At 37.8% G+C, this 24,620-nt stretch overlaps 1 protein-coding gene across 1 annotated transcript in view; it reads right to left on the bottom strand.

Annotated features, from left to right (window-relative positions):
* The window catches only part of RYR2 (ryanodine receptor 2), a 697,632-nt gene that overhangs the window by 64,969 nt on the left and 608,043 nt on the right, over positions 1–24,620 (bottom strand). Inside the window, exons 82-87 of the mRNA XM_039529228.1 lie at positions 23,289–23,365; positions 19,634–19,707; positions 8,851–8,931; positions 7,245–7,333; positions 4,612–4,740; positions 1,368–1,472 (exon numbers count right to left, since the gene is read on the bottom strand). Of these exons, the coding sequence (XP_039385162.1) occupies positions 1,368–1,472; positions 4,612–4,740; positions 7,245–7,333; positions 8,851–8,931; positions 19,634–19,707; positions 23,289–23,365 (555 nt within the window). The remainder of the gene's footprint in view (positions 1–1,367; positions 1,473–4,611; positions 4,741–7,244; positions 7,334–8,850; positions 8,932–19,633; positions 19,708–23,288; positions 23,366–24,620) is intronic.

The following is a 24,620-nucleotide window of genomic DNA, read 5'->3' on the forward strand; positions in this document are numbered from 1 at the left end:
TTTCCTTCATAAGCCAGGAACAGAACCCAGGAATCCTGAATACCAACATTACCCTACTGTCTAGCAAACAGTTGGCAAAGTGTGTGTCAAGTCCTCTCTAGCAGCTGATCCACATTCAGGATGAGAAGATATTACTGCTCTAACTCAAGTGGTAGAGGTCTGTGCTGTGGATTCAAAGGTCCTAGATTCAAACTCTGCTGATAACTCATGCTGAGAGTCAAAATGGCTCCATAAGATGGAGTATCTGGGGGTGGTGGGTTTTTATAATTTATGAAATTACATACAAAAAAACTATCATACAAGATGAAGCAACCAAAAGTTAAGAAGTGCCAGAATTAAGGTTGCTCATGCACATTTAATTCTGTCTCCTCATACAGTTTTATGATGTAACATGATCACCTCTTTTTTTTTTTTTTTTTACCATAGGACTCCTGCCTCATTCAGTGCAAAGGATGAACAGTGAATAAAGCAGAAACTTTTAATAAGAGAAAAGCATGTCTTCTCATACTAAAAGCACTACACTGCGACCCAAGAGGATTTTACTTCTGGCTTGGCCACAGACTTTCCACACGTTGTTGAACAAGCCTACTTTTTCATTCTTAAAGTATATTTTGGTAACCATGACAATATGCATAGGCTATTTGTGCACCTCTATTTTCGTATGTGTCTCCTCTTCATCATTTAGGAAAGTCTGCATTCACTACAATGCTACCTGCTGTGAGAATATGCCTGTTCATGAACAAAAAATGTCTATAGCACTAAGAAGTTCAGCAGAACCAAGAAATCAACCTTCACTCAACACCACATCCCAGCTTTCATCTCTGTGGCACACTCAAAGACTGGATTCTTGAATTATATCAGAATCTAAAATAATAATAAAAATCTCCATCTTCAGAGCTCTATAACTATAACTTTAAATATTATAAAAGTAACAACAGAGATTAAAAATAATAACAACAACAAAAAAGCATTTCCCACTTGTCTGGCACCTGTAACCTGAGTACATCAAATTATTTTTCAAATACTCCACCACACACCCCTGAGACAGGTAAGAAGGTATATCTGACTCTGCTTTACAGATGGGGAAATTGAGGCACAGAATGTTTGACGTGCCCAAAGTTACAGAGGAAGTTGGTGTCAGAAGAAAGGGTTGGATCATAGGAGTTGCTGTGTCATTCTGTAATCATTTGACCAAGTTTCTCTCCCACTAGTTCACAGCCTATACTGCCTCAATTCTTCTGTATTCCCTTGCACTGTTGTTCTGGTCACCCTCTCTTAATATGAAAATAATTTGTTCGGGCAACAATTCAGCTAATGTATTGTAAAAAGTTAGTAACTAAAAAATAAGAAAAAAAAGTGCATGGTACCTGAGATAGTTTCATCTGCATGTGGGCAAACACATGAAGAAAACCAACCACTGCGTCCCACAGCCTGCTGTGTGCCAGACTCTGCTGGTTCCCTGTACATGGACCCTACCATGCAGATGACAAGAAAAAGAGAACAGGGTTTATATGGAAGAGAATTACATCAAACATTAGGATAAAATTAGAATCAGGGTACCTAAAATATGACCAGTTGAGAGCTGCTACACAAGCATGTTAAGGAAAGCTGAAACATAAATGGAATGACAATTTCATTTGATATCACATTAACAATTACTGTAGAATATCCCTACCACTTCCTTTGCTTTAAGGCAACTAAGGCCACAATTTTCAAAGCTCTGTATAAAGATGGAGTTGAAAAAAATGGATCTCAGTGTTCATGGAACAGTACCAGTTTGCACCTTTAAATTGGAATCTCATGGGGGGCACAGATGTTTAGTCTAATTCTCCTCTACTTAAGCAAGTGTAAACCAGGAGTAACAATGATGAGGTTGAGGTAAAATTGTTTTAAGAAGAGATGAATCTCTTGGTTTTTGTTCAGCAAGTTTCACCTGTTGTAAAACTCTGTCTGGTGTTACAATGCTATAATATTTTTACAAACATCAGATGATATTTCAAAGGACAACGAATAAGACAATTATTAACATTGTGAACAGAATAGTTTGGGTGTAGCAGGCCAAATCTGTAAGAGCTGTGTGTATACATTTGCATATCCCCAGCTTCTGCTAATACTTATTCAAGCCTGTACTTTCACAATTCACTACTATGAGCTCTAAAATAATTCAGATTTCCATAATGAGGATTTGAATGTGAATAAAAAAGTACAGTCTGTATGCTCAGTCTTTAAATAAATCCTTCCCAAGAGAAATTACAATGATTAGAGGCCTGAATCTTCACTCGTATAGGTTTCATATCTCTGTAAGTCCATTTACTTTCAGTGGAGTTACTCCTGACTTACAATGTGATCAGAATCTGGCCCTATTTTTTTAAAACATTATTTTTTGAGATAATTTCTCAAAAATAGTTATCAGATAAAGCTACTTTTTGGCTTATCAAAATTATCCTTTGTCTGATTAACATAATTGCCATTATTTCATATAGTGGAGTTTTAAACAATCTCCTGACAGTTGAACCGCAACTTCCATAATGAAAATATTGTGTAATCAGAAAAAAGGCACCAAATTATTTTTAATCACTTCATATTATCATAAGCAGCATTTCTCACTTGATTATTTTACATGAGGAAAGGCTAGTATATTGTAGCATACTGGTATGTGACATTCACGACGATATGAATGAATTATATGGGACCTCAATCTGCAAGTAGAGTGCCCACTTATGGGGAAAGAAGTTCTGTATGTGGATAGAGGATCCAATATAGTATAGGATGAATGGTAGTGAACCATGTTAAGGCTGCCTAACATTTTCCCCTAATATTTATCACACTTCCTTTTTTAAGAGAACAATAAAGGGTACATTAAAATTAAAACACAGGAGAATTTGATTCTTTAAAAATTCTAGCTAGTTACATAGGAAAGAAAAACTACATTAAACAATGTTATGAAGATTGCAAAGTCAAGTACCCAAAAGTTAGGAAATGCCAGAATTCAACACCATTTGAAACACAATTTGACACCATCAGCTCAGGATTAAACAAAGACTGTGACTGGCTTGCCAACTACAAAACCAGTTTCTCCTCCCTTGGTTTTCACACCTCAGCTGCTAGAAGAGAACCTCATCCTCCCTGATTGAACTAACCTCGTCATCTCTAGCCTGCTTCTTGCTTGCATATTTATACCTGCCTCTGGAAATTTCCACTACTTGCATCCGACTAAGTGGGTATTCACCCACGAAAGCTCATGCTCCAAAACGTCTGTTAGTCTATAAGGTGCCATAGGACTCTTTGCTGCTTTTACAGATCCAGACTAACACGGCTACCCCTCTGATACTTGCCAGAATTCAAGTTTTTCCATAGGACCAAGCTTCCAAGGAAGTAGTAGTGACAAAAAAACCTAACTAGCTTCAAGACTGAGCTTGATAAGTTTATGGAGTAGAGGATATGATGAGACTGCCTACAGTGGCATGAAGCCGATCTGCAACTGCTAGTAGCAAAGATCTCAAACGGTGGGTGATGGGATACTAGATGGGAAGGGCTCTGAGATACTACAGAAAATTATTTTCCAGATGTCTGGCTGCGGATCTTGCCCACATGCTCAAGGTCTAACTGATCACCATATATGGGGTCAGGAAGGAATTTTCCCCTGGGTCAGCCTGGCAGAGACCATGGGATTTTTTTCCTTCCTCTTCCGCATGGGGCATGGATCACTTGCAGGTTTAAACTAGTGTAAATGGTGGAGTCTCTTTAACTTGAAGTCTCTAAATCAAGATTTGAGGAATTCAGGAACTCACAGAGTTTATGGGTCTTTTACAGGAGTGGGTGGGTGAGATTCTGTTGCCTGCAATAGGCAGAAGGTCAGACTAGATGAGCATGATGGTCCCTTCTGGCCTTAAAGTCTATGAGTCCCTTGCCTCAGTCAGTGCACAGAATGAATGGTTCTCACGGAATGACACAGCTATTCAGTTTTTTTCTTATCTTTCAATGTGTGGCTCCATATTTTATTTGTTGCACCCCTTCCAAGCCCTGCACTCAGTACAGAATTATTAATATCTTCTAGAACTTTTCTATGGCGCTCATTACATCCTGCCAGCAGTTTCTTCTTGTTTATTGCAAAGAGGGCCCAGATCAAGCAAGTCTCTGCAGATCTGAAACGTGGCAATATGTCATGGGGAGAGAGTTTTCTCAAACAGTGTATTTAGAGCTTTATCGTCAGCCCTAGCACCTTACACTCCAGCCAGAAACTGACAAGAAGCCAGAGCTGATTGAATATGCCACATAATATTCCACTTACTAAGCACATAGCCACATTCTACATTAGTTTTACTTTTCAGATAAAGTAAATGTGAAGAATGCATTAGGATGCATTGCAGTAGTACAGTCATAAGGCGCAAAACCAAATTATAACGGCAAGGTTCCTGTTGGAAAGAAAAGGACACAACGGGCTACATATTGGGACACAAGCAGTCTTGGTTAGAAAAGAGGAGATAATTCAATGATATCTGGGAATCTGCTAGATTCTTAGGTTGCAAAAAAATAACAAATGGCTACTACACATATTTCAAAACATTATTTCTTACTAATTTCATGCAAATGACAATGTGAGCAGCTTACCTGAATATACTCTGTGAGAGTATTGAAGACCTGTTTTGCAACTTGAATTGCTTTGGAGAAATTACGTTGTCCTTGCTCATCAATAACATCCTTCCCAGAATAATACCAGTAGAAATCACTAATTGATTCCTGTAAAACAGATGTAGGAAACAACATACACAGGTCAGATATTCAAACTGCCACTCCTGGGTTCGTCAGCATTTTCATAAAGTAGACTTAAAAAACAAACTTAGTTGTGAGCCAAAAAATTTTTTTCCATTCATTCATATGGATTTAAAATAATCTCAGAGATTTTCGGTATCATCAACATAATGCATTCTCTCTCTCATTGCCAGTGAAACTCACAGGGAAAAACAAAACAAAACCAAAAATTCCTTCAAAAATCGAACTTTTGTCTTGATTACCTGGGCTTTTTGTTTATTTCAAGCTTTACACAAACATAAGGGTCCTTAAACTGAATAAATCATTAACACAGTGCTGTGTGCTGTTCATGTGAACTATTGTCTTTATACTGTCTTTATACTTTCTGCCTGTCAGCTAGCTAAATCAAGGAACTGAATATTCTTTGTGCACAGAATTCTTTTTTCCATCTCCTTTAAAGAATGCCAGTTGAAACTTCATCAAAATGAGCCAGAAAACATAAAAGCGTTTATTGTTGTTGTTACCACCAAGCCTCTAAAGAACTTGCAAGGTCACACAGTAATACTGACAACAGCAACAACAACTAGAAAAGGATTGATTTTCCACATACTGGAATTTTTAGAAACAACAAGAAAAAAATGCTAAAAGGAAATTTTATTGGTTAAATTAAAAAAAAAGATACAGGTGTGCAGTAACGTGGATTTTCAGACATATAGGTAAAATGATGAATATGTTTACTGCAGTACTCCTTCTATGTACTTCATGCACATGATTCAGGAAAAGGAATGAGATGTTCTGCATTACCCTTTGATGGATTATGACAATGTGACACTTTCCCAGAGAAATGGGATTTTGATATTATCTCTTTGAACTAAAGCTAATTAGCACAAATTGTTCAGAGGCTCAGTTTGGATAGGAACCCCAGATCAGACTGAAGCCTCCAAATAGTACAGAACATTGCAGCACATCTCCTCAGCAACACAGACTATGATGAACACACGAAATCTGTCTTCCACTCTCTACACTGGCTCCTGATAGAACATCAAGTCAAGTTCAAAGTGTTAGTCCCTATTTTCAGGGCAGTCTATGGCCTGGGCCTAGAGTATTTAAAAGATTCCCTAAAGCTCCAGGATGAAGACCATGGTTGACAACTATGCTCCTCTGGCACAATGAAACTCTCTACAATAAAGGTAAAGCTTGTTTGAGGGAGACAGAACTTTCTTGGTCTGCGTGTGTGGAATGAACTCCCCCAGGAACTAAGGACCATCACAAACCTCACCACATTTAGCTCCAAGTGCAAGGTGCAGTTCTTTGATCTTGCCTTCTCTAATATATATGCATAGCAATGTGTGTGTTCCCACAAACACATGCACTCATTGCTAAGCGTTTGAATATACACATTAAAAAAACCCTCCCCACTGTACAAACAAACAATATGTTGCCAGATGTGTACTCATGTCACTAAACACGGCTGGAAGGTGCTAAAATACTACAGTGCTGAACACAGCATAAAACCTATATGGAATAGAATAGGATTATGTACTTGAAATGGATAATCTCCAATGTCCAGTAACCTGTGATAATTCCACATCATGATGCAAGGAAATGGGTCAAATGGTCACCACAGAGAATACTGAAAATGCATACTGTGATTGGGCAAAACCACAGGTTAGGGCTGAGCAGGTGCTGAGAACATATGAGCAGCAGAAAAACTTTTTCTTATTTTATGCAGTAGTACTCAATTTTTTTCATAGTAGGACCCCATACTATCTAGCCAAGAACTGCCTCCCATTTAACAATATGGAGTTTAAGTGTCTCCTTTTAGCCTGTCTCTTCTGTTGCTGCTGTGGCTGCGACTTCTGGTGAAGGAGGCATAAATGAAGTCAGATGAAGGGAATTGCTTCTGGAAACAGAGCATGAACCTCCATCTCTAGCTCGGCTGTAAGTCTGGTCTTTCCATCCAAGTTCTGTTGTCTCAACTTTTCCAACCTTGCTAATAATCTCTTGCTGTCAGAAAGGAGATCTTGCACCTTGGATTGAGCTTCCTGAAAGCTAGAATGTCAGTGGGGAGTGATGCCAGACATCACAGATCTCACCAGTGTATCCGATGTACCATAGGAAACACAGAGGCCTAACTGGGAACCCATGAAATGCCCAGTGATAACGTCTTTTGCTGCCATCTTCTGCTCCCCAAGGAAATGATTTAGCAAACGGAAAACCCAGTCCCAAAACCTGGAATTGATATCAGACTATCTCCAAGAAGCAGCTCCAGATCCCTTTTTCAGTGTCTTCAAAAATGGAGTATGAGGGATATTCAAGTGCAACAGTAGTGTGATGAATGTGTAATATACTGGTAAATGTAATGTAGGCTAGTTTACTCATAATCAAAGCAAAATAAAGCATCTCTATGTTAAGGCACACGAGGTATAGATGGAAATAGTAAAAGGAAGCTACCTGTATTTATTTGAAATTAGTATGTAAAATGGATTTACCTGAACTCTCAGTAAGTAATCCACAGTGGAGATGATAATATTGACAGTTGTGTTGTTACCAGTTTGAGTTCTCAAATAATTCTGAAAATCTAAAAATGAGAGGATGAGTTCAAGTTAAAATCTCAAATATTTTCAGAACTATTTATTAAAATAAATTCTGGTATAATCCATTGGTCAAAACCTACTTTAAAGAATTGAAACATCTTTTAAGTAATTTTCCTGTTTAAATCCATATTTTAATTCAATGAACTGTTTACCTCTGCCTGAATGGTATCATCTTATTGAGGAGATCATGTAACAGTTTACAAGTTCTAATATCTGCTTTCTCCTGTGAACATAGTATAAGTTTGACTTGATCTCACTTATCTCAATTTTACACTGATGTCACTACATTAACATCACGGGAATTATTCCTGATTTACACTAGTCTAAATGAGATCCGAATTAAATCTTATGCCATTACTGATGACAATGATATGAATATGTTTGACAGCTATAAACTGGAATCTTTTTTTATAAAGCCACAAAGTATATGAGTAAGTGAACTAATATTAAAAACACTTTAAAAGAAATTGCTAGTATTTCTTGCTTTTATATATGAAAAATTATTGTTCCTTCTTCAATGAAGATTTCCTGCATGCAGGGCCGGTGCAACCATGTAGGCGACCTAGGCGGTCGCCTAGGACACTAGGATTTGGGGGGCAGCATTTTCTTCGGTGGCAACCGCGGAGGCCAGCTCTTTGGCTGCCCTGGTCACCGCCGGCATTTAGGCGGAGGGAGCTGGGGCGGGAGGGCCACCTGCAGCAAGTAACGGGGGGGAGAGGCATGCAAGGGAACTCCCCACCCCAGCTCACCCCTGCTCCGCCTCCTCCTCCCCGAGCACGCTGTGGCTGCTTCACTTCTCCAGCCTCCCAGGCTTGCGGGCCAGGAGGGGGAGAGCTGCCATGGTGCAGGGGGTGCCTCAGGGCAGAGGGGGTGTGGGGAGCTGCCGCACGGCTCCCTGGGGGGGAGCTTCCGCAGGGTGGGTGCCTCAGAGCAGAGGGGGGGAGCTGCCATGGGGGAGAGGGGGAGGCTCAGGGCGGGGTGGGGGTGGGGAGCCACCGCAGGGCTCGGGGATGGGGGAGGGCGCAAGGTGGAAGTTTCGCCTAGGGTGAGAAACATCCTTGCACCGGCCCTGCCCACATGCTCCTGGAATGACATTTAAGCCCCTTAACCACCTTCAGTGACAACCAGAACTCTAAAAATACTGTGCATGCCAACGTATAATATATTCACTGCAAAGCCCTCCATTGAGATTTTCCTCTCATTTAGTGATCAGGAGCTAAAACTAGAGAACACTTCATTTTCTATTTAATTTACCTTTCACATAGTTCTTGCTCCAGGAGTTATCATTTTGTGACCCCTTTTTTCCCCTCCCAATGTTTAAATGAACAAGGAAACTTGACATTTTAACTCCACATAAATATTTTTTCTTTCATGTACAGTTCAGCTACTCAGGAACCTTTCATAATATTTCCTTAAAACTTGCCAAGCCTTCAGCACTGATGAGCTTTTATCCCTGGTTACCATCACCTTGGCTCAGCTGACTGGCAGCCTGCCCACAAACCTGAACTGTGTCCTTCACAAAGCAACTGGAGGAAGCGGAAGAGGTCACAGGTGAATTCGTCATCCTGCATTACCTTTTCTCCTGTGGAAAGCCAGATGGAGGTACAAATTATCACAGACTGTCAACTAGCTTACCACTCCCCCTTACCAAATTTCCATATTTAATCTGTAGTCACCATTAACAAACAAACATACAAAATGCAATTTTATAGCCACTATTCTATCTGAAGCATGGCATGTGGCTGGCAGGTGGGTGCTATTTCTCTTCCATAAGAAAAGAACATTAACATTTCAAGACACAGATTTCTCTCTATAAAATGTGGCAGCATGGGCTTGGCAACATTTTAGAAAAACTCCGTCATTTATACTCTTCTTTTGTTTTTGTTGGCATGAAGTCTGCATCATGTACAAAGGTTAATACTGGATTTACTTTGTTCTAATGTCTGATAAATATTGAAAAGCCTGAAAAATTAATCAAGTATTGTAGAAAAGAGACCTATATATATATATATTTTAAAGCAAAATAAGCCAACAACTTTATAGACATTTATGTTCTCAGAAAACACTTAACCTGGGATTTTCAAAGGAGTCTAAAAGAGCTAGGCAACCAATTCTCATTGAAAGCCAGTGGATACTAGGCACCTAATTCCCATAGTTCTGGTTAACCAAAGCACCAAGTATGTGCTTAAGAGTTTTTTCTGAATAGGGCTGGACTTCAGCATGTCCTTAAGGACTTTTGCAGAACTAGGCCCTATGGCCTAGTTTTTCTGTAGATAGCAGTTATCCAGGTGTTTAGAGCTTAAAAGATCTCCAGAATTGCTTAAGAAAATCTGGTACATAACATGGTCTCCATTCAATTAATGCACCTCTACAATTGTATCAGTACAGAGAGTCAATCTGGAAGTTTAAATGAGAAAAGGAGAAGCATTAGTGGCTCTAGGAAAGATCAGGGATTAACAAAGTTGGACTGGAAGCTTGATAAATTGGTACAGAGGGAAGACATAAGAGCAAGCAAAACTACACTGGGGTATTAAAGGCAAATGATTTCATTATTAGGGTTTTATACAAATAGTTTGGGGACAAATGGTGTCTTGGCAAAAATGGAAACATTTTTTTTTAAATACAGAGAATTTTAATGTGCAATCATTTGTTACTTGATGATGGCATGAAACTAAATGACAAAAATGCAAGTAAATTGAAAAAGTACAGTATATTAATTCTGAGAGTTTTCTTAAAAATAGGAGGCATTTTGGACTGGTACCTGAACTTCCATATCCAATGTGATATTAAGAACATTATCCTTTTCAGTTGGTGAATAAAAGAAATAATGAGAGTTAAACAAAAATATAAAAATTCTCACAGACTGGAAGTGCTTGAATTAGAGAGACAGTATATATGCATATATATAAAATGTATAAACAGGAATATGGTTGGATGCTTACTGTACATAAAAATTATGAATGATTACAATTACAAATAGCCAATGGACTTACCAGTCCGCAGTCTGTGACTTTCAAAGTGAGAGGCTTCAGTATAATGGTAGGGTTAGGAAGCAAAACCATTTTGAAAACTAATGTGAACATTAAAAGAAGTATATAAAATCATTTCACTCTTTTCTCTGTTGGCCAGCAAGACACAGTATTTGGTGACCAAACCAAGTATCACCAGGTATACATAAAAATGTGGCAAACATAGGGAGACTTAAAATGTTTTTTCCACCCCCTAGTTCTTGCTGCATTCTCACTGAAATGGGAAAAAGAAAAAAAATGCATAGTCTTCTCCCTGACAATGAACCAAGTACTACAGATGATCTTTAACACAATTTGTCTCTGGGTCGGACATTTATACCAGATACATAGCTTTTCAACTGTACAAGATTGAAAATCCTTACAACTAATTAAATAACGAAACACAAAAGACTAAAAGAGGATCCTGTGCACACAAGTAGTATATTAATCAACATGGGTTCAATTCTGCAAGATGCTTAAACAGTTTGCTGGACTTGGAATGTTCAGCATCTTGCAATATCGAGCATTTTATTATTATATATCAATTGGATTCCTCATGTTTTAATATTAAGTATGTTCTTAAGTGCTTTGCTGGATAGGGGCCAGAATGCTAAGAACCTTGCAGAATCTCAATTACCTTTATGGAACCTGAGCCTGCAAAAACATAAGCATGTAAATGCGACTTCGATGACTTCAAGGGGATAACACATGTAAGGAAAATTAAACATACGTAAGTGTTTGCAGGATCAAGCCTACAACAGGCCTAACTACACATTCCTTGAGTATCCAAATCTCTCACCGACTTCAGTGGCAGTTTGGCATGAACAAAGAACACAAATCAAGACTATTACGGGAATGTTATAAAAAATGTTATAAAAAAACTGCATTAATCATTTAGATTTCAATATTCCAGTAAAATTGATCTATGTTACTCTTACAGTTAAAGATTGTTTCAATATAAAACTTTTTTTTCATAGAGCAAATATTTCACATGTATTTTATTTAGGCCCCTCCCACTCCCTATTTTAAAAAAAATGTTTGTCAGGTGAATATTTTCTTTTCTTCTAAAGGAAATTTGACTCTGCCATGCGGCTAGCTGACCACTTTCACTTGGAAAAGGTGTGGGGGGGGAGGAGGAGCATAAAAAGTGACAGGAAAAATAAATTCAGTAGATGCAGCAAAATTAGGACCTCAATTGAGGAAAATATTTAAATATTTAAGCACAAGAACACTGCAGCATGCTTTCTTGAATTAAGGCCTAGGTGAGGTGAGAGTGTTAAGGTAGTATAGTCACAAGAAAAAATGGTTGCTTTTTTAAACAAACCACTGCACAAAGCTTGGCAGGAGCTTTGAACAGCACTTAATCTGCACTGTTTTCTCACTTTCATTTCTCACACAAAAAGTTTCTCAGAAACAATTAATATTCATATTGAACTTGATAACACAAGGTTCTGAGCACTCCAGGCATGAATTTTAATGGAATACTCATGTGCTTAAATAGAGCACGTACTTAAGTCCCTATTTCAGCAAAGCACTTAAAAGCATATGCTTAGCTGAATCAAGGCCTAAGAACTTTGCTGGGTCGAGACCATAGTGCTTATAACCTGGCAATACTGAGTGTCCTGTGCCTGGCTTTTAAGTGGTTCTGTGTGTAGTGAATATTAAAAATATATATATATTAAAAATATACATAAAAATAACACTAGATAAAAATGTGGTGCTATTAAAAACTTCAGCATCACTTTGACTATGGTGAGAGGGAAAGTCCAAAGTAAGAGGAATGGTTGAGAAGGCCTTTAAAAATGTAAATCATTTGATAATGTCCTTTAAAGTGGCTGAAAATATTTATTTTTATTTCCTCTCCTACCATTTCATCTCCCTCTCAATGCCTCTCCACTTTTGCTTTTCTTTCTTTTCCCCTTCTCAGCTTTTGGAGACATTCAGGGAAGGTGGGGAGGGACAGGAAAGCCTTGAATTAAATGATAGCAATATTCCTTTATAATGAAATCATTTCCTGACACATCAACTTCACTATAAGAATCAGTTTGCTGTAAAAGAAATTGCAATTTGCACACTGCAAAGCATTTGGTTCTTTCATTCAATGTCTCTATAGAGATGGTTTCATAACCGCTGAATTACTGCAAGTGCGTTTTCATTGAGATAATGAAAGACTGTCTTTTGAGGTTTTGTTATTTCAGTTTTATCCTCCCTCCTAGTACATTGGATCTGATCATTCACAGTACCTCATGGAAAAATGTATTTACATCTGTGTAAAATGAGTACTAATCATACACAAAATTATACCAAGTCAGAAAGGTAGTGTTGCATGCCTCCTATCACAAGGAACAAAGGCAGGTGGATCAGACCCATAGATTCCTTTTTAAAAACAAATGATTTATATGTTTCAATGTTCATCACAAGCAGTTTTGAGCAGTATGCCTGTACTGATTACAGAGATCAAATTCTTCAGACCAATAAAATATCTGAATCTCTTTTATAATGACAAATCCTTGGCATTAAAAAAATAGACCATAATCTGACTCAGAAACAAATGCTGGTAATATTAGCATTTTTTCAGGATACAAACACTATTTAATGACTACAGAGAGGTGTCCCTTTGGAGACTACAAGTTACACATATGGAATTCAGATCCATTTCTTTGCTTAAAATCTAAGCAAGCTACTTTTGGTGTCACGTACACAAATTTATGCCTCCACACACAAACATTTATACATATAGTGTACTTACAAACATACATATTGCATATAGCATGACTTAGGGAAGTGAGTCACTGCTTAGGTTAGCTTCAATTGATGTGATGTATATACTATAGTACATTTGATTAAACATGTAAATATTTGGTTAAAATGCTGCCATTGCCCATGTTGCACGTAAATGGTATGGTTACACACATGAATGGCTTTATGCCTACAGTGTGTGCAGTTGCGAGTCTGATTCTGTGATGTATACAAACAGAAGCGATGTCTACAGTAAAATAAAAATAAGATTGAATGTAACAAGCATACATATCACCTTGAAAGTGTTTGAATCTTGGTTCATTAATTCTTTCATCGTCTCCATTTTGAAATCCCCACTGCTATTAATATTTAAACAGATTTGTGGGACATTATATATTAAAAAATATTGACCATTCTAAAAGGCACAAGGGCCCAATTTTGATGAATGCACAACTGTCAAACAGCAAGGATCTGCCATAGTAACACCAATTAATATATTTCCACTAAAAGATCCAGAAATTGTTCTGCTGAGTTACCAGTGCCACAAGTCTGTTGTTGTCTCTTTATTGCCCCTCAGTTGCAATAAATCTAATAGGAAACAGACCATTCAAGACCTCAAGCCAGATAAAGTCTCTTAAGCAAAGTAAGCTGTCATGGGATACGAGGGAAGGTTCTCTCATGGATCAGTGACTTGTTAAAAGATAGGAAACAAAGGGTAGGAATAAATGGTGAGTTTTCAGAATGAAAAAAGGTAACTAGGGTGTCCCTCAGGGGTTTGTACTGGGACCAGTACTGTTCAACATATTCATAAATGATCTGGAAAAAGGGATAAACAGTGAGGTGGCAACATTTTCACATGATACCAAACTATTCAAGGTAGCTAAGTACAAAACAGACTGTAAAGAGTTACAAAGGGACCTCACAAAACTAGGTAACTGGCAACAAATGACAACTGAAATTCAGTTTCGATAACTACAAAGTAATGCACATTGGAAAATATAATCCCAGCTATACATAAAAAATGACAGGGTCTAAATTAGCTGTTACCACTCAAGAAAGAGATCTTGGAGTCATTGTGGATAGTTCTCTGAAAATATCCACTCAAGGTGCAGTGGCAGTCAAAAAAGCTAACAGTGTTGTGAATCATTAGGAAAGAGATAGATAATAACACAGAAAATATATTGCCTCTCTATGAATCCATGATATGCCCACATCTTGAATACTGTGTGCAGATGTGGTCACCTCATCTCAAAAATGATATACTAGAATTGTAAAAGGTTCAGAAAAGGGCAACAAAAATATTAGGGGTATGGAACAGCTTCCATATAAGGAGAGATTAATAAGGCTGGGACTTTTCAGCTTGGAAAAGAGACAACTAAAGGGGAAATATGATAGAGGTCGATAAAATCATGACTGGTGCGGAGAAAGCAAGTAAGGAGTAAAAAGTAAATGTTATTTACTTCTCATAACACAAGAACTAGGGGTCATCAAATGAAATTAATAAGCAGCAGGTTTAAAACAAACAAAAGGATGCATTTCTTCACACAATGCTTTCAACCCATGGAACTCTTTGCCTGAGGATGCTGCCAAGGTCAAGACTATAACAAGATTTTAAAAAGCACTAGATAAGTTCCTGGAGGATAGGTCTATCAATGACTATTAGCCAGGATGGGCAGGGATGCAAAACCATGCTCTGAAGAGTCCCTAGCCTTTGTTTCCCAGAAGCTGGGAATGGGCGACAGAGGATGGATCTCTTGATGATTACCCGTTCTGTTCATTCCCTCTGGAGAACCTGGCATTGGCCACTGTCGGAAGGCAGGATGGAAGGCTAGATGGACAGTTGGTCTGAATCAATACAGTCATTCTTATGTTCTTAAAGAACACCATTCTAAAAGTTAACAATTTTAACAATAAACCTCATTCCATTTTATAGCTTAAAAATGATTGGATTATTCAAGACTGCTGAGAAAACAACTGTATATTGTGAGCTTCAATTACGAGTCTATAACAGAATGCTAGCACTCTGAGTTCAAGTAGAGTTTTGCCTGTGAAGCCCTCAACTACTGTTTAAGTGTCCTTTCTGTATAAATGCTGTTGTGGAAATTTGTGAATCTTCTGAAGGTAAAAATCAACTGGTCTTGAACCAAAGGTGACATTGTAGCACATGGCAAATACTGTCAGGCATCAGAAATAAAGTACTGTTATTCTTTGTAATTTAAAATTCCATGGCACTATTCCAAAACTGTCTCTCAAGTGAGATCAGTCAAATGCAATTATAATATTCCTCTAATAAAGGGCAAGATTCACAAAAGGTTTAATGAAATGAAAAATGGGTCTAAAAATCTATTTTCAATTAGTAAAGAAGTTCTTCTAAATCTTAGTATTTTTTTCAAACATACTAGTATTTAGTAGATTGTAGAGATTGTATTAAATGAAGAATATGAATATTAACTCCAATTAAAATGAAATCAATCTCAGATAATTGTAGTAATCCTATGTTTTTTAAGGAGACTGCTAATCAATCTTCTATTGAAACTCTTAACAGGATAGCTGTACAGTCTGATGGTTAAAGGAAGAAAGTGGAATTCAGAATTTCTGGGTTCTTTTCCCAACTCAGTTAAATGAATTGCTATGTCATCTTGGGGAAATCACTTAATTTAACTGTTTTATTTATCCATCTATAAAATGGGTATAATTATGGTTATCTATCTTACAGGGTTTGTGAGGCTTAATTATTTGTAAAGCAGTTTAAATTTTTAAAATAAAAGGTGTCAAGGGCATTACTGTTAATAATATCAACAGATTTTAAAGTGATTAGTATTTCAGAGATATTGTATTTGGCTAAAGCAGAACTCCAGTAGCCTGATCCAAACTCTCTTTTCCTTGCTGCATAGTAAGTTTGATCTATTTAACCATACATCACAAACAACAATAATGATTTTATGCAAACTACAACAGTCATATAGGAGGGTATGTGTTTTAAATGGTAAGTATTGGTAATTTTTACAGAAGTTGCCTCACCAACTAATTTAGGAAAAATCATTCTGATCCAAGGACATATTCAAGTTTCTTTTTGAAGTCTTGTTAAAAGAAAAAAAATCCTGTACTAGAAGAGTGCCTAACACTAGCAAGATAATGCAAGTGTAGATTAAGCAAATGCATTCCATTATCTGTCAACTAAAGTAAGGGCTTTGGGAGGAGAGAAAAAATCACTTTCAAGGTTATCATGATCATGGTGAGACAGCACAGACAGAGAGAGTTAAATGAAAAATGGAAAACCATCAGATGGGATAATGAACATTTGCGCAACTTTGATTTTGAACCTTTTTTTGGTAAAAGAAACATGACAATCAAAACAAATATACATACAGAAAGGTACAACATTAAGTACATCACAAAAACAAGTAAGAAACACATTTGCTGAAGAACCATCAGTGTTTTTACCAGTGGATGTTCCAGGATTTTGTACAGGAAGGTGGTACTAGTGAAAGGGGAATCAGGACAAGGAGCTTAGATGGGGATAGCCCAAAGAGAAGGTTGGAAAAGGGCAATAAATCTTACATCCATCTTGACTCACTGCAGGGTTTTCTGCTAATGCCAATGTGGAGATGGGAAAAGAAATCAAGTTTCATAGAACACCACCACCACTAAGAGGTCAAAGCCTACATCCATTGAAGTCAACAGGAGTTTTTACAACTGACTTGAGTAAAAACTGACTCAGGCTCATAGTCAGTAATAACAAGTTAACAACTCATTGATAAATTCCTGCATCAAATGTAGAAGTAGCAAGGAACAGGTTATATTGTGTACTCTGGACCTCACTCCATTCCCCTAACAATCAACCACATGTTCCTGAATCTTGGAGTAAGTATCTATCCTGTAAAAAGGAATGGAAAAATATATTCTCCCTGGGTCACCCAATCTAAACTTTGGTGCTCTCTTGGAATGACTTTTTAGATAGGTATTTGTAGGATTGCTAGCAGTTATGTGAGCTCAGCTATCCCATAAAATCTAGAATATCTAGCAGTCATTCACAGCAGGATCTATAATTTCTCCTCCAGACACAATGGCTGGGCTTTCATAATGCTATCAGGCATTAATACCAATGGCATTGGGCTGCCTATAACTCATATTCAGTGAATTAAAATGAGTGTGCTCAGTGACAGATTAATTATTGTTATCCTTTGCCTCTAAGGGATACACATTTTCTCTGTTGTATGAAAAAGCTCTCAAAGTGCCAAAATATCAGGAATAACTAGTAACATCCTGCTGTAACCCTGAAAAGAAACAGCAGAGGTGTTTTTTTTATTATTATTATAATAAACTACCAGCTACTTTGGCAAGTACTGTAGTAGAAAATGAATTCTAACTACATAGTGTAAACCTGCCAGTGGCAGCTAACATCTCCTTTCTATCCCAACCTCCAGCCCTCTCTGGATCCACCACTGATTTCCTGTGATTGCACAAAATCAATGCAGCGATAAAGCCACATTAAATGCACAACAAAAATACTACAGGAGGACTACAGCACAAGGGTTTGTATATACAGATATATATATATATATTTTAAAAACATCCAACCATTGCAAATACTGGGCCCACTAAAAAGACGACAACCAAACAAAAAAAATTAAATAAATGAAAAAAAAGCTTGCTGCTCTTACATCTAGTGTGCCAGTTACTGTGCAAATCCTGAGAAAGGGAGGAAGAACAAAGAAGTGGGGAAAGTTGGCATAAAAACCGAAGAGTTTGGAGTACACAATTATGATAATAGAAAAGAATCCACTTGTTTAAAAGCCTCATAGGAAAAAAAAAACCTCATGGTATTCAGGAGCTGTACAGTGCTGACACAAAGCTAACAACAGAAAAAAATAAATAAAAAGCAGCTTGTTTTTAATAATTACCACGCTCATGAGTGATGACTGAGGAAGGGAGGACAGGACATTTAGTTCAAAGAAAAGAAAACAGGAAAAAAGTAAAACAAAAAAGTTGAGAATTTGTTTTTAGCAGAAACAAAACATACTCAGTATTGGTTTTGGCAAATTAGTTCTGCACTAAAGAGAAAGATCAAATACAAACAAACCAACCAAAAAATTCTCAGATGAGGAAGCATGAAAATACCCTGATATGAGAAGAGTCATTTATGCAGTTGTCAAAGAGTCATTTATAGTTGCTTGCAAAATTTGTAATTTCTAATAACTTTGGTAGATGATTAAAAGAAAAATGATCCTGTATCAAAAAGCCCATTTCAAAAACCAAAATTATTAATAATAATTTAAAAAATATATATTAATGGAACTTATGCCCAGAATGTCCAAACATTCTGGAGAATAATTTGCAGAGTAACATGAAAGCAATGGTCAAGCCAGCCTATGCCTAATAAGACAGACAGCACTTGGTGAATGCACAATCCAGAGTAATGGAGCCAAAGTTTACTCATGTAAATTGACTTTAATGAGATTACTCAAATGAGTCAGGCAAGAAGGATATGACCTACAATTTATTAAGCTATGGGAGCACTTCTGATGAAAGAGAATAATTTTAGAAAAGTACTTGTAATCTGTCTTAAAGGCATTCAGTCAAATTAAACAATGTGATGCAAGCACCTGAACAATCAAGAAATATGTCATGTAAAACAGCTACAGGCACAGTAGCCAATGACATATGCAGTGAAGCAAGTATGAATTATGAACTCCAAAATACAATAATGAATATGCAGTCAAGCTTTTTTCCCTTGTTTTTAAGAATAAAAACATGTAAAAGGATTAGTTAGCTGTAGGATTTAAACACACAAAAATATTATGAATGAAGAATGTAATTGGGAATAGAGAAAATGTGCTTTGGTAGCTCTATTAATCACATAAAAAAATAAACCTAATGGTTCCAGACAACCACACTAATAGGATGACAGAACACATTATGAGACAAAAAAAAGAAACTAACAATGAACTGACAACATAGAAGGTAGAAAACCCAAATTGTTTCAAAATCATAAGTAAACATAAAATATCATATTTCCCCAAAAGACAAATTACACAGAAATACTTGTAAAACAGAAACTTTCACAACAAATATCTTCCAAACAGCAGCTACTGTTCCCGTGACCTCTGATATTTAATTTATTGCTTACTAAATTGTCTATTTTTCATTCAACGAAAGACAATTTAACAAATCAGTTGGGAGCCCTTCGTTTTATTTTATGCTGAAACTGGTTAGGGATTTCTAAGTTGTTTGACATAAACACTGCTGTTTGTGATTGGAATCTCCTTTCAAATTTACTCATAATATTTTCTTTGCTACTTCAAAATGATATACTGCATTCCTCTGAGACATTTCCTCACTCTCAAACGTGCTCTAGTGATCTTTTATTGTCTAGTACAGTCTAAAGTAGGCCAGTTAAATTATAAACTATCTGAAGAAATATCATCTTAGCTTCACTCTTAAACATCTTGGTGCAGATTTACAAGGGTCCTTAACTATACAGTTTTGATGAAGAACAGTAAAAAGGAAAAGATTATTTTCATAAGATGATAATACCTGATCCTTCTTCTGTCACCATGCCAAGGCCCTCTGCTTTGTTTTGGCGTTCAAATGCATTTAGGTCAAGAACACTGGAATGAGAAAAGTAATATAGCATTTAGATTCTTTGATAAATCCAATATTTTATCTTGTTGATTTTCAAAATGATGGAATTAAACTTAGAAATATAATTATCATCTTAGCTGGAAGATGGAAAATAGTGTTTAGGAGATAATGAAATGTAATGTCACTAAAGCAAGGTACACCTTTTTTTAAACAATGGGCCAAATTCAGCTCTAAGTTACACGGTTGCACATTTGGAGAAATTCCATTAAGTCAATTCAATTACACTGGATTTACTGTGTAAATGATAGCAGAATGTAGCTCATTATGATTTATTGAAAAAGAAAATACATGTATATTATCTCTATATCTCACATTTCATAAAAATAATACATTATAATTTGGGTGTGCACATATTCCCCCATTATCTACTGGGAAATTACATAGTTGTGTAAGCCCAAACACAGGTCACTGTCTGGCCATACTGAAAGGAGGACAGGAAACATTTTACATGGGTTTAATCAGGCTGCAACTTTATTATTGGATGTCTGGGACTACCCGGCAGATAAAAAAAAGTGTACAGTGCAGGTAACCCCATGTTTATGCCGTAATTACCTGGGGAGCTTCCCCCTTTCTTACTGTTCTGCTTCCAGCTGGAGCCATGCAGCTGAGACATGCTGAAGCGTTGTGTGCCCTCCTGCTTCAGCCTACTCCATGTAAAAGGGAGGGTTCAGGAAGAGGTGAAAGTAAGCCAGTATGTCCTGGTACAGCATACTGGACCAGCTTCTCCAGGCAGCAATTTATAGGACCTGGGGTTCCCAGCAGCAGCTGGAGCCCTGGGCCCTTTAAATTACTGCCAGAGCCTTGCTGCCAGATACCCGGGGTTGCGGTGGCAGCCGAGATCCCCGGGGTTCCTTCAGCAATTTAAAGGGCCTGGGACTCTGCTGCAGTAGCAGCAGCTGGGAGCCCCAGGCCCTTTAAATCACTGCCCAAGCCTCCAGCCGCCCGCCAGTACCCCGGGGCTCCAGCAGCAGGACTCAGGCAGCGATTTAAAGGGCCCTGGGCTCCACTGTAGTAGCAGCAGCCGGAGCCCCGGGCCCTTTGAATGGCCCCCAAGTCCCAGGGCTCCCAGCCGCCTCTGCATCTGGTATCTCCGGCAGTGATGTAAAGGGCCCGGGGCTCCCAGCCACCACTACTGCAGATGGCCCTTTAAATCTCAATCTAAACACCAACCGCTTCTGGTTGAGGCCCTGCCCCCTGCTCAGGACTCCAGCGAACCAGTAAGTCCTTTAATTTACTTTCACCCCTGGCTTCAGGTGTAGATCTTCCCCTTTTAAACCCTACATTCCTAGGGAATGAGTCAGTAACCACACTGACCCTTTTGCAGCAGTTTTCATCCTCCCCCCAGCCATAAACCACTATTCCCTTCATATCAACCAATGTATTTTCACATTTTCAATTTATTTTGGTTTATTAAGATGTTTAAAGGTCTGTAGTACTGTGCAGCTGTACTCTGATGCACTGGGAAATCCAATGTTAACATCTCTACATTGTTGCGGTAGGTATATATTGTTTTACTGACATTTTTCCATCAAAAATGGGGGGGTTGGTTGCGAAAATTTCATTTTCTATAGAATTTTGATTATTATCGATGGGAAATTAAACTTAAATTTGCATTTTGTTTCTGTTGTGTGTGGGGGGGGGGAAATCAATATGAATGGAAAGAAAAAAAATATTTCATTTTGCCCAATCATTTTGAATGAAAATTTTCAAATAACTTTGAATTAAATATTTTTCAATGGGTTGGGGAAAGATGCCTGTTTTGCTGACAATCTCTATTCTCTAGGCTGCTTAATCTCAAGCAGCAAACTCCTGAGGGACATGTGCTACCACTAACACCTCCACCCCACCATCTTCTGCAAAATAGACAAAGCCAATTGTAAGTTATGGTGGTTTTGGAAGTATTTACTATCATGTGGATTTCCACTCATCAATCTGTAGAGACCTGAAGGAAACATTCAAGATAGAGAAGCTTTTCACTAGCTCCACCATTGCCCTCAGGGTGCAGAAAGTGCCATGGAATTCTGTAGGTTTGGGGAAGAGAGAGTTCATGTCATAATGGCTCCATCTCCTGCCTTCCCTGGATTTAGTTCACTGTGCCCTACTTCACAACCTGCTCTCCTCTGACCCACACAGAGAAGAAATTATATGGCTCCATTTATCATAAGTCTATGGCTCATCTACCTCAGTGCAGGGATTCTCATTGTAACAACTATTTTGTTCTTTGGATAACATAACAAAGGTGGTAATCTGCAATCCCAGATGGGTTGTAAGTTTCTGATGAAAACTTCATATTTTATTTTTTTCTTTGCCAAATTGATGATATTTTTAAAAAACTTCATAACCATTGTTATCATCCCAAAATATTTTACTTTTAATGAAAAAATACTTAAACAGCTATTTTTGTTCAGGAAGAAAAAATAATATAGTAGTTAGTCCAAGTCCTAGGACATCTGCCATGCAGCAGATGGTGCAAAAGGGAATCTTCCAGCAGCCAGATAAATCAGGATTAGGGATGTTTTTCACCAGCCTGGAAAATAGCAGTAATACTGTAACAGTGAACTGGGCTCAATTTTAACTTTCTATGCAAGTGTCTTTGTACTATTACAAACACATTCAGAAACATGAACCTGCAAAAAGACCACAGACTGTCCTCCTGTCCACTCCAAAACAAATGAATTAATTCCCTTCTCTGCCTTCCAAAATTCTATTAACTCTCTCCCCACACAGAGGCCTCCCTGGAATTTTTGAGGAAATGACCCTTGCAGAATTCCTTGAAGGTATTCAAATCTGGGCTCTGTTGGAGGATGGGAGTAAATGTCTTACCACTAACTCTGCAGGCTGTTATCTTGGACACATCAGTTGATTACAAATGTCAAATCATTATGTGAGGAGAGAGGTTGTGGCTAAAGTAGACAAGACCCAAATCATGTGTCATTTATATGCCAGAACCACCTCTTTAAATTTCACCCCCAAATCAAATCGAATCCAATTCACATCACAGGCCACAGGTGCAGTGCACTCTTTGCACAAAACATCCAAAAATCCAATATCCCTAGACTGTAAACGTGAGTGGGAAATGGTGAGCAGACATTTCCAAATGTTTTCACAGCCTGTAAACATCAATGGGCTAAATCAGGAAGTAAGGTACTATTTGTTGTAAGGGAGGCAGAATTGGGTACACTGAAATCAGGGAATAAGTCATGGCAGCCTGCAAGATAAGTAGCTGGGAAATTAGTCATAGGGGCTCAAAAGTGGGGTACAAATATTCAAAGACAACGGTTTATGTAATTCTGCCCGAGAGCTGGAGATAAGCATAGCCCCAGGACAGTCCCACTATCATAGCATCATAGAAGATTATTGTTATTGAAACCCTAGGAATATGAAAGGAAAACAATTTTGTGTGTGCGCGCGCATGTGCACACTCCTGGCATATTTACCCTTCCTGTCTCACCAGGTAATTCTTCCGACATTATACTGATATTACAAATCCTGTAGAAAAGAATCTAGATACAAAATAATAAATGTATTATAATAGATATTTTCTTACCTACATGACTGCATAAGACCAGCAAGGCTCTGAAAGAAGCCCACATCCTTTTTGTCCTTGAGGTAGTCGAGCATTTTCTACAGCAAACAAACCACATAGTATAAATGTTAAATCATTGGGTATCTGTTATTCTATGCCAATTAGACAGTCTTGTGAAATAATTCTGATGGCATTTATAAATTAGATAGAACAGACCAGTTGACAAAAACCCTCATACCACAAGTCAGGCGGATTTTTTGTCACCGACCAAACCTTCCAGAGGAGGCTGCCACCATGACGTGGACACTTTTTAAGGAATTATAGGAAATAACAACAATCACTAACCTCAGCACATTCAGAACTAAATGCAAAATCTAATCTTTGACTTAGCTTTCTGCTACTTCATTCTACACATGCACACACACAAACTATAAGTTAATCTATTTCTCTAACAAGCTGAAAGGGAAGAAAGAAGGAGAAATTGTTTTTTTCTTTTTAAAAGTATTTGGAAGATTCTCTGGCATTTTGGTGATGACAGTTTAAATAGAATTACTGATATGAAAAAGTATCAGAGGGGTAGCTGTGTTAGTCTGGTTCTGTAGAAGCAGCAAAGAATCCTGTGGCACCTTATAGACTAACGGACGTTTTGCAGCATGAGCTTTCGTGGGTGAATACCCACTTCTTCGGATGCACTTGCATCCGAAGAAGTGGGTATTCACCCACGAAAGCTCATGCTGCAAAACGTCCGTTAGTCTATAAGGTGCCACAGGATTCTTTGCTGCTTGATATGAAAAAAATAATTTACATGGAATGATATTGCAGTGTTACAAATTCCGATTGAATAACTGTCACAGAATGTACTCCTCCGTCTGCACCCTATTATAATAATCTTTGTACAAGGTATCTCTTGGAAGGTATCATTTGAGATCTCACAATCTGCTCGAACCATCTCCCTGCTACACTACTGTCCCCTACCACTCTCCGCTGAGGAGCCAGAAGAGCATCAGCAGATTCATCACACTACCCTTTGCTGACCTATTATTTTTCAGAAGATTTATTATAGGTGGTGCAGGAAACACTACCTCCATTAAGGTTGTCAAACACTTTCCTTTATCAGACCCTGTTTTTGGTTGCTTATAACTTCTCCAAACTAGAACAGTTCAGCATCTCAGAGAATGAGGTAGACTTAAAAATATCTTACCACTGTTTCTTTGAGAAGCTACTACATCTTCATTCCTTGAAATTTGGCAGCAGCCTCACAGAGGTATCAGGGACGTGTGTTTTGCCATCCATATGAAAATTCAACCAAATTTGACCAAATTATAAGCATTTGCTAAGTAGAAACTTATTATA

The sequence above is a fragment of the Mauremys reevesii genome, linkage group 3 (genome assembly GCF_016161935.1).
Source record: "Mauremys reevesii isolate NIE-2019 linkage group 3, ASM1616193v1, whole genome shotgun sequence".
Taxonomy (NCBI): Eukaryota; Metazoa; Chordata; order Testudines; family Geoemydidae; genus Mauremys; species Mauremys reevesii.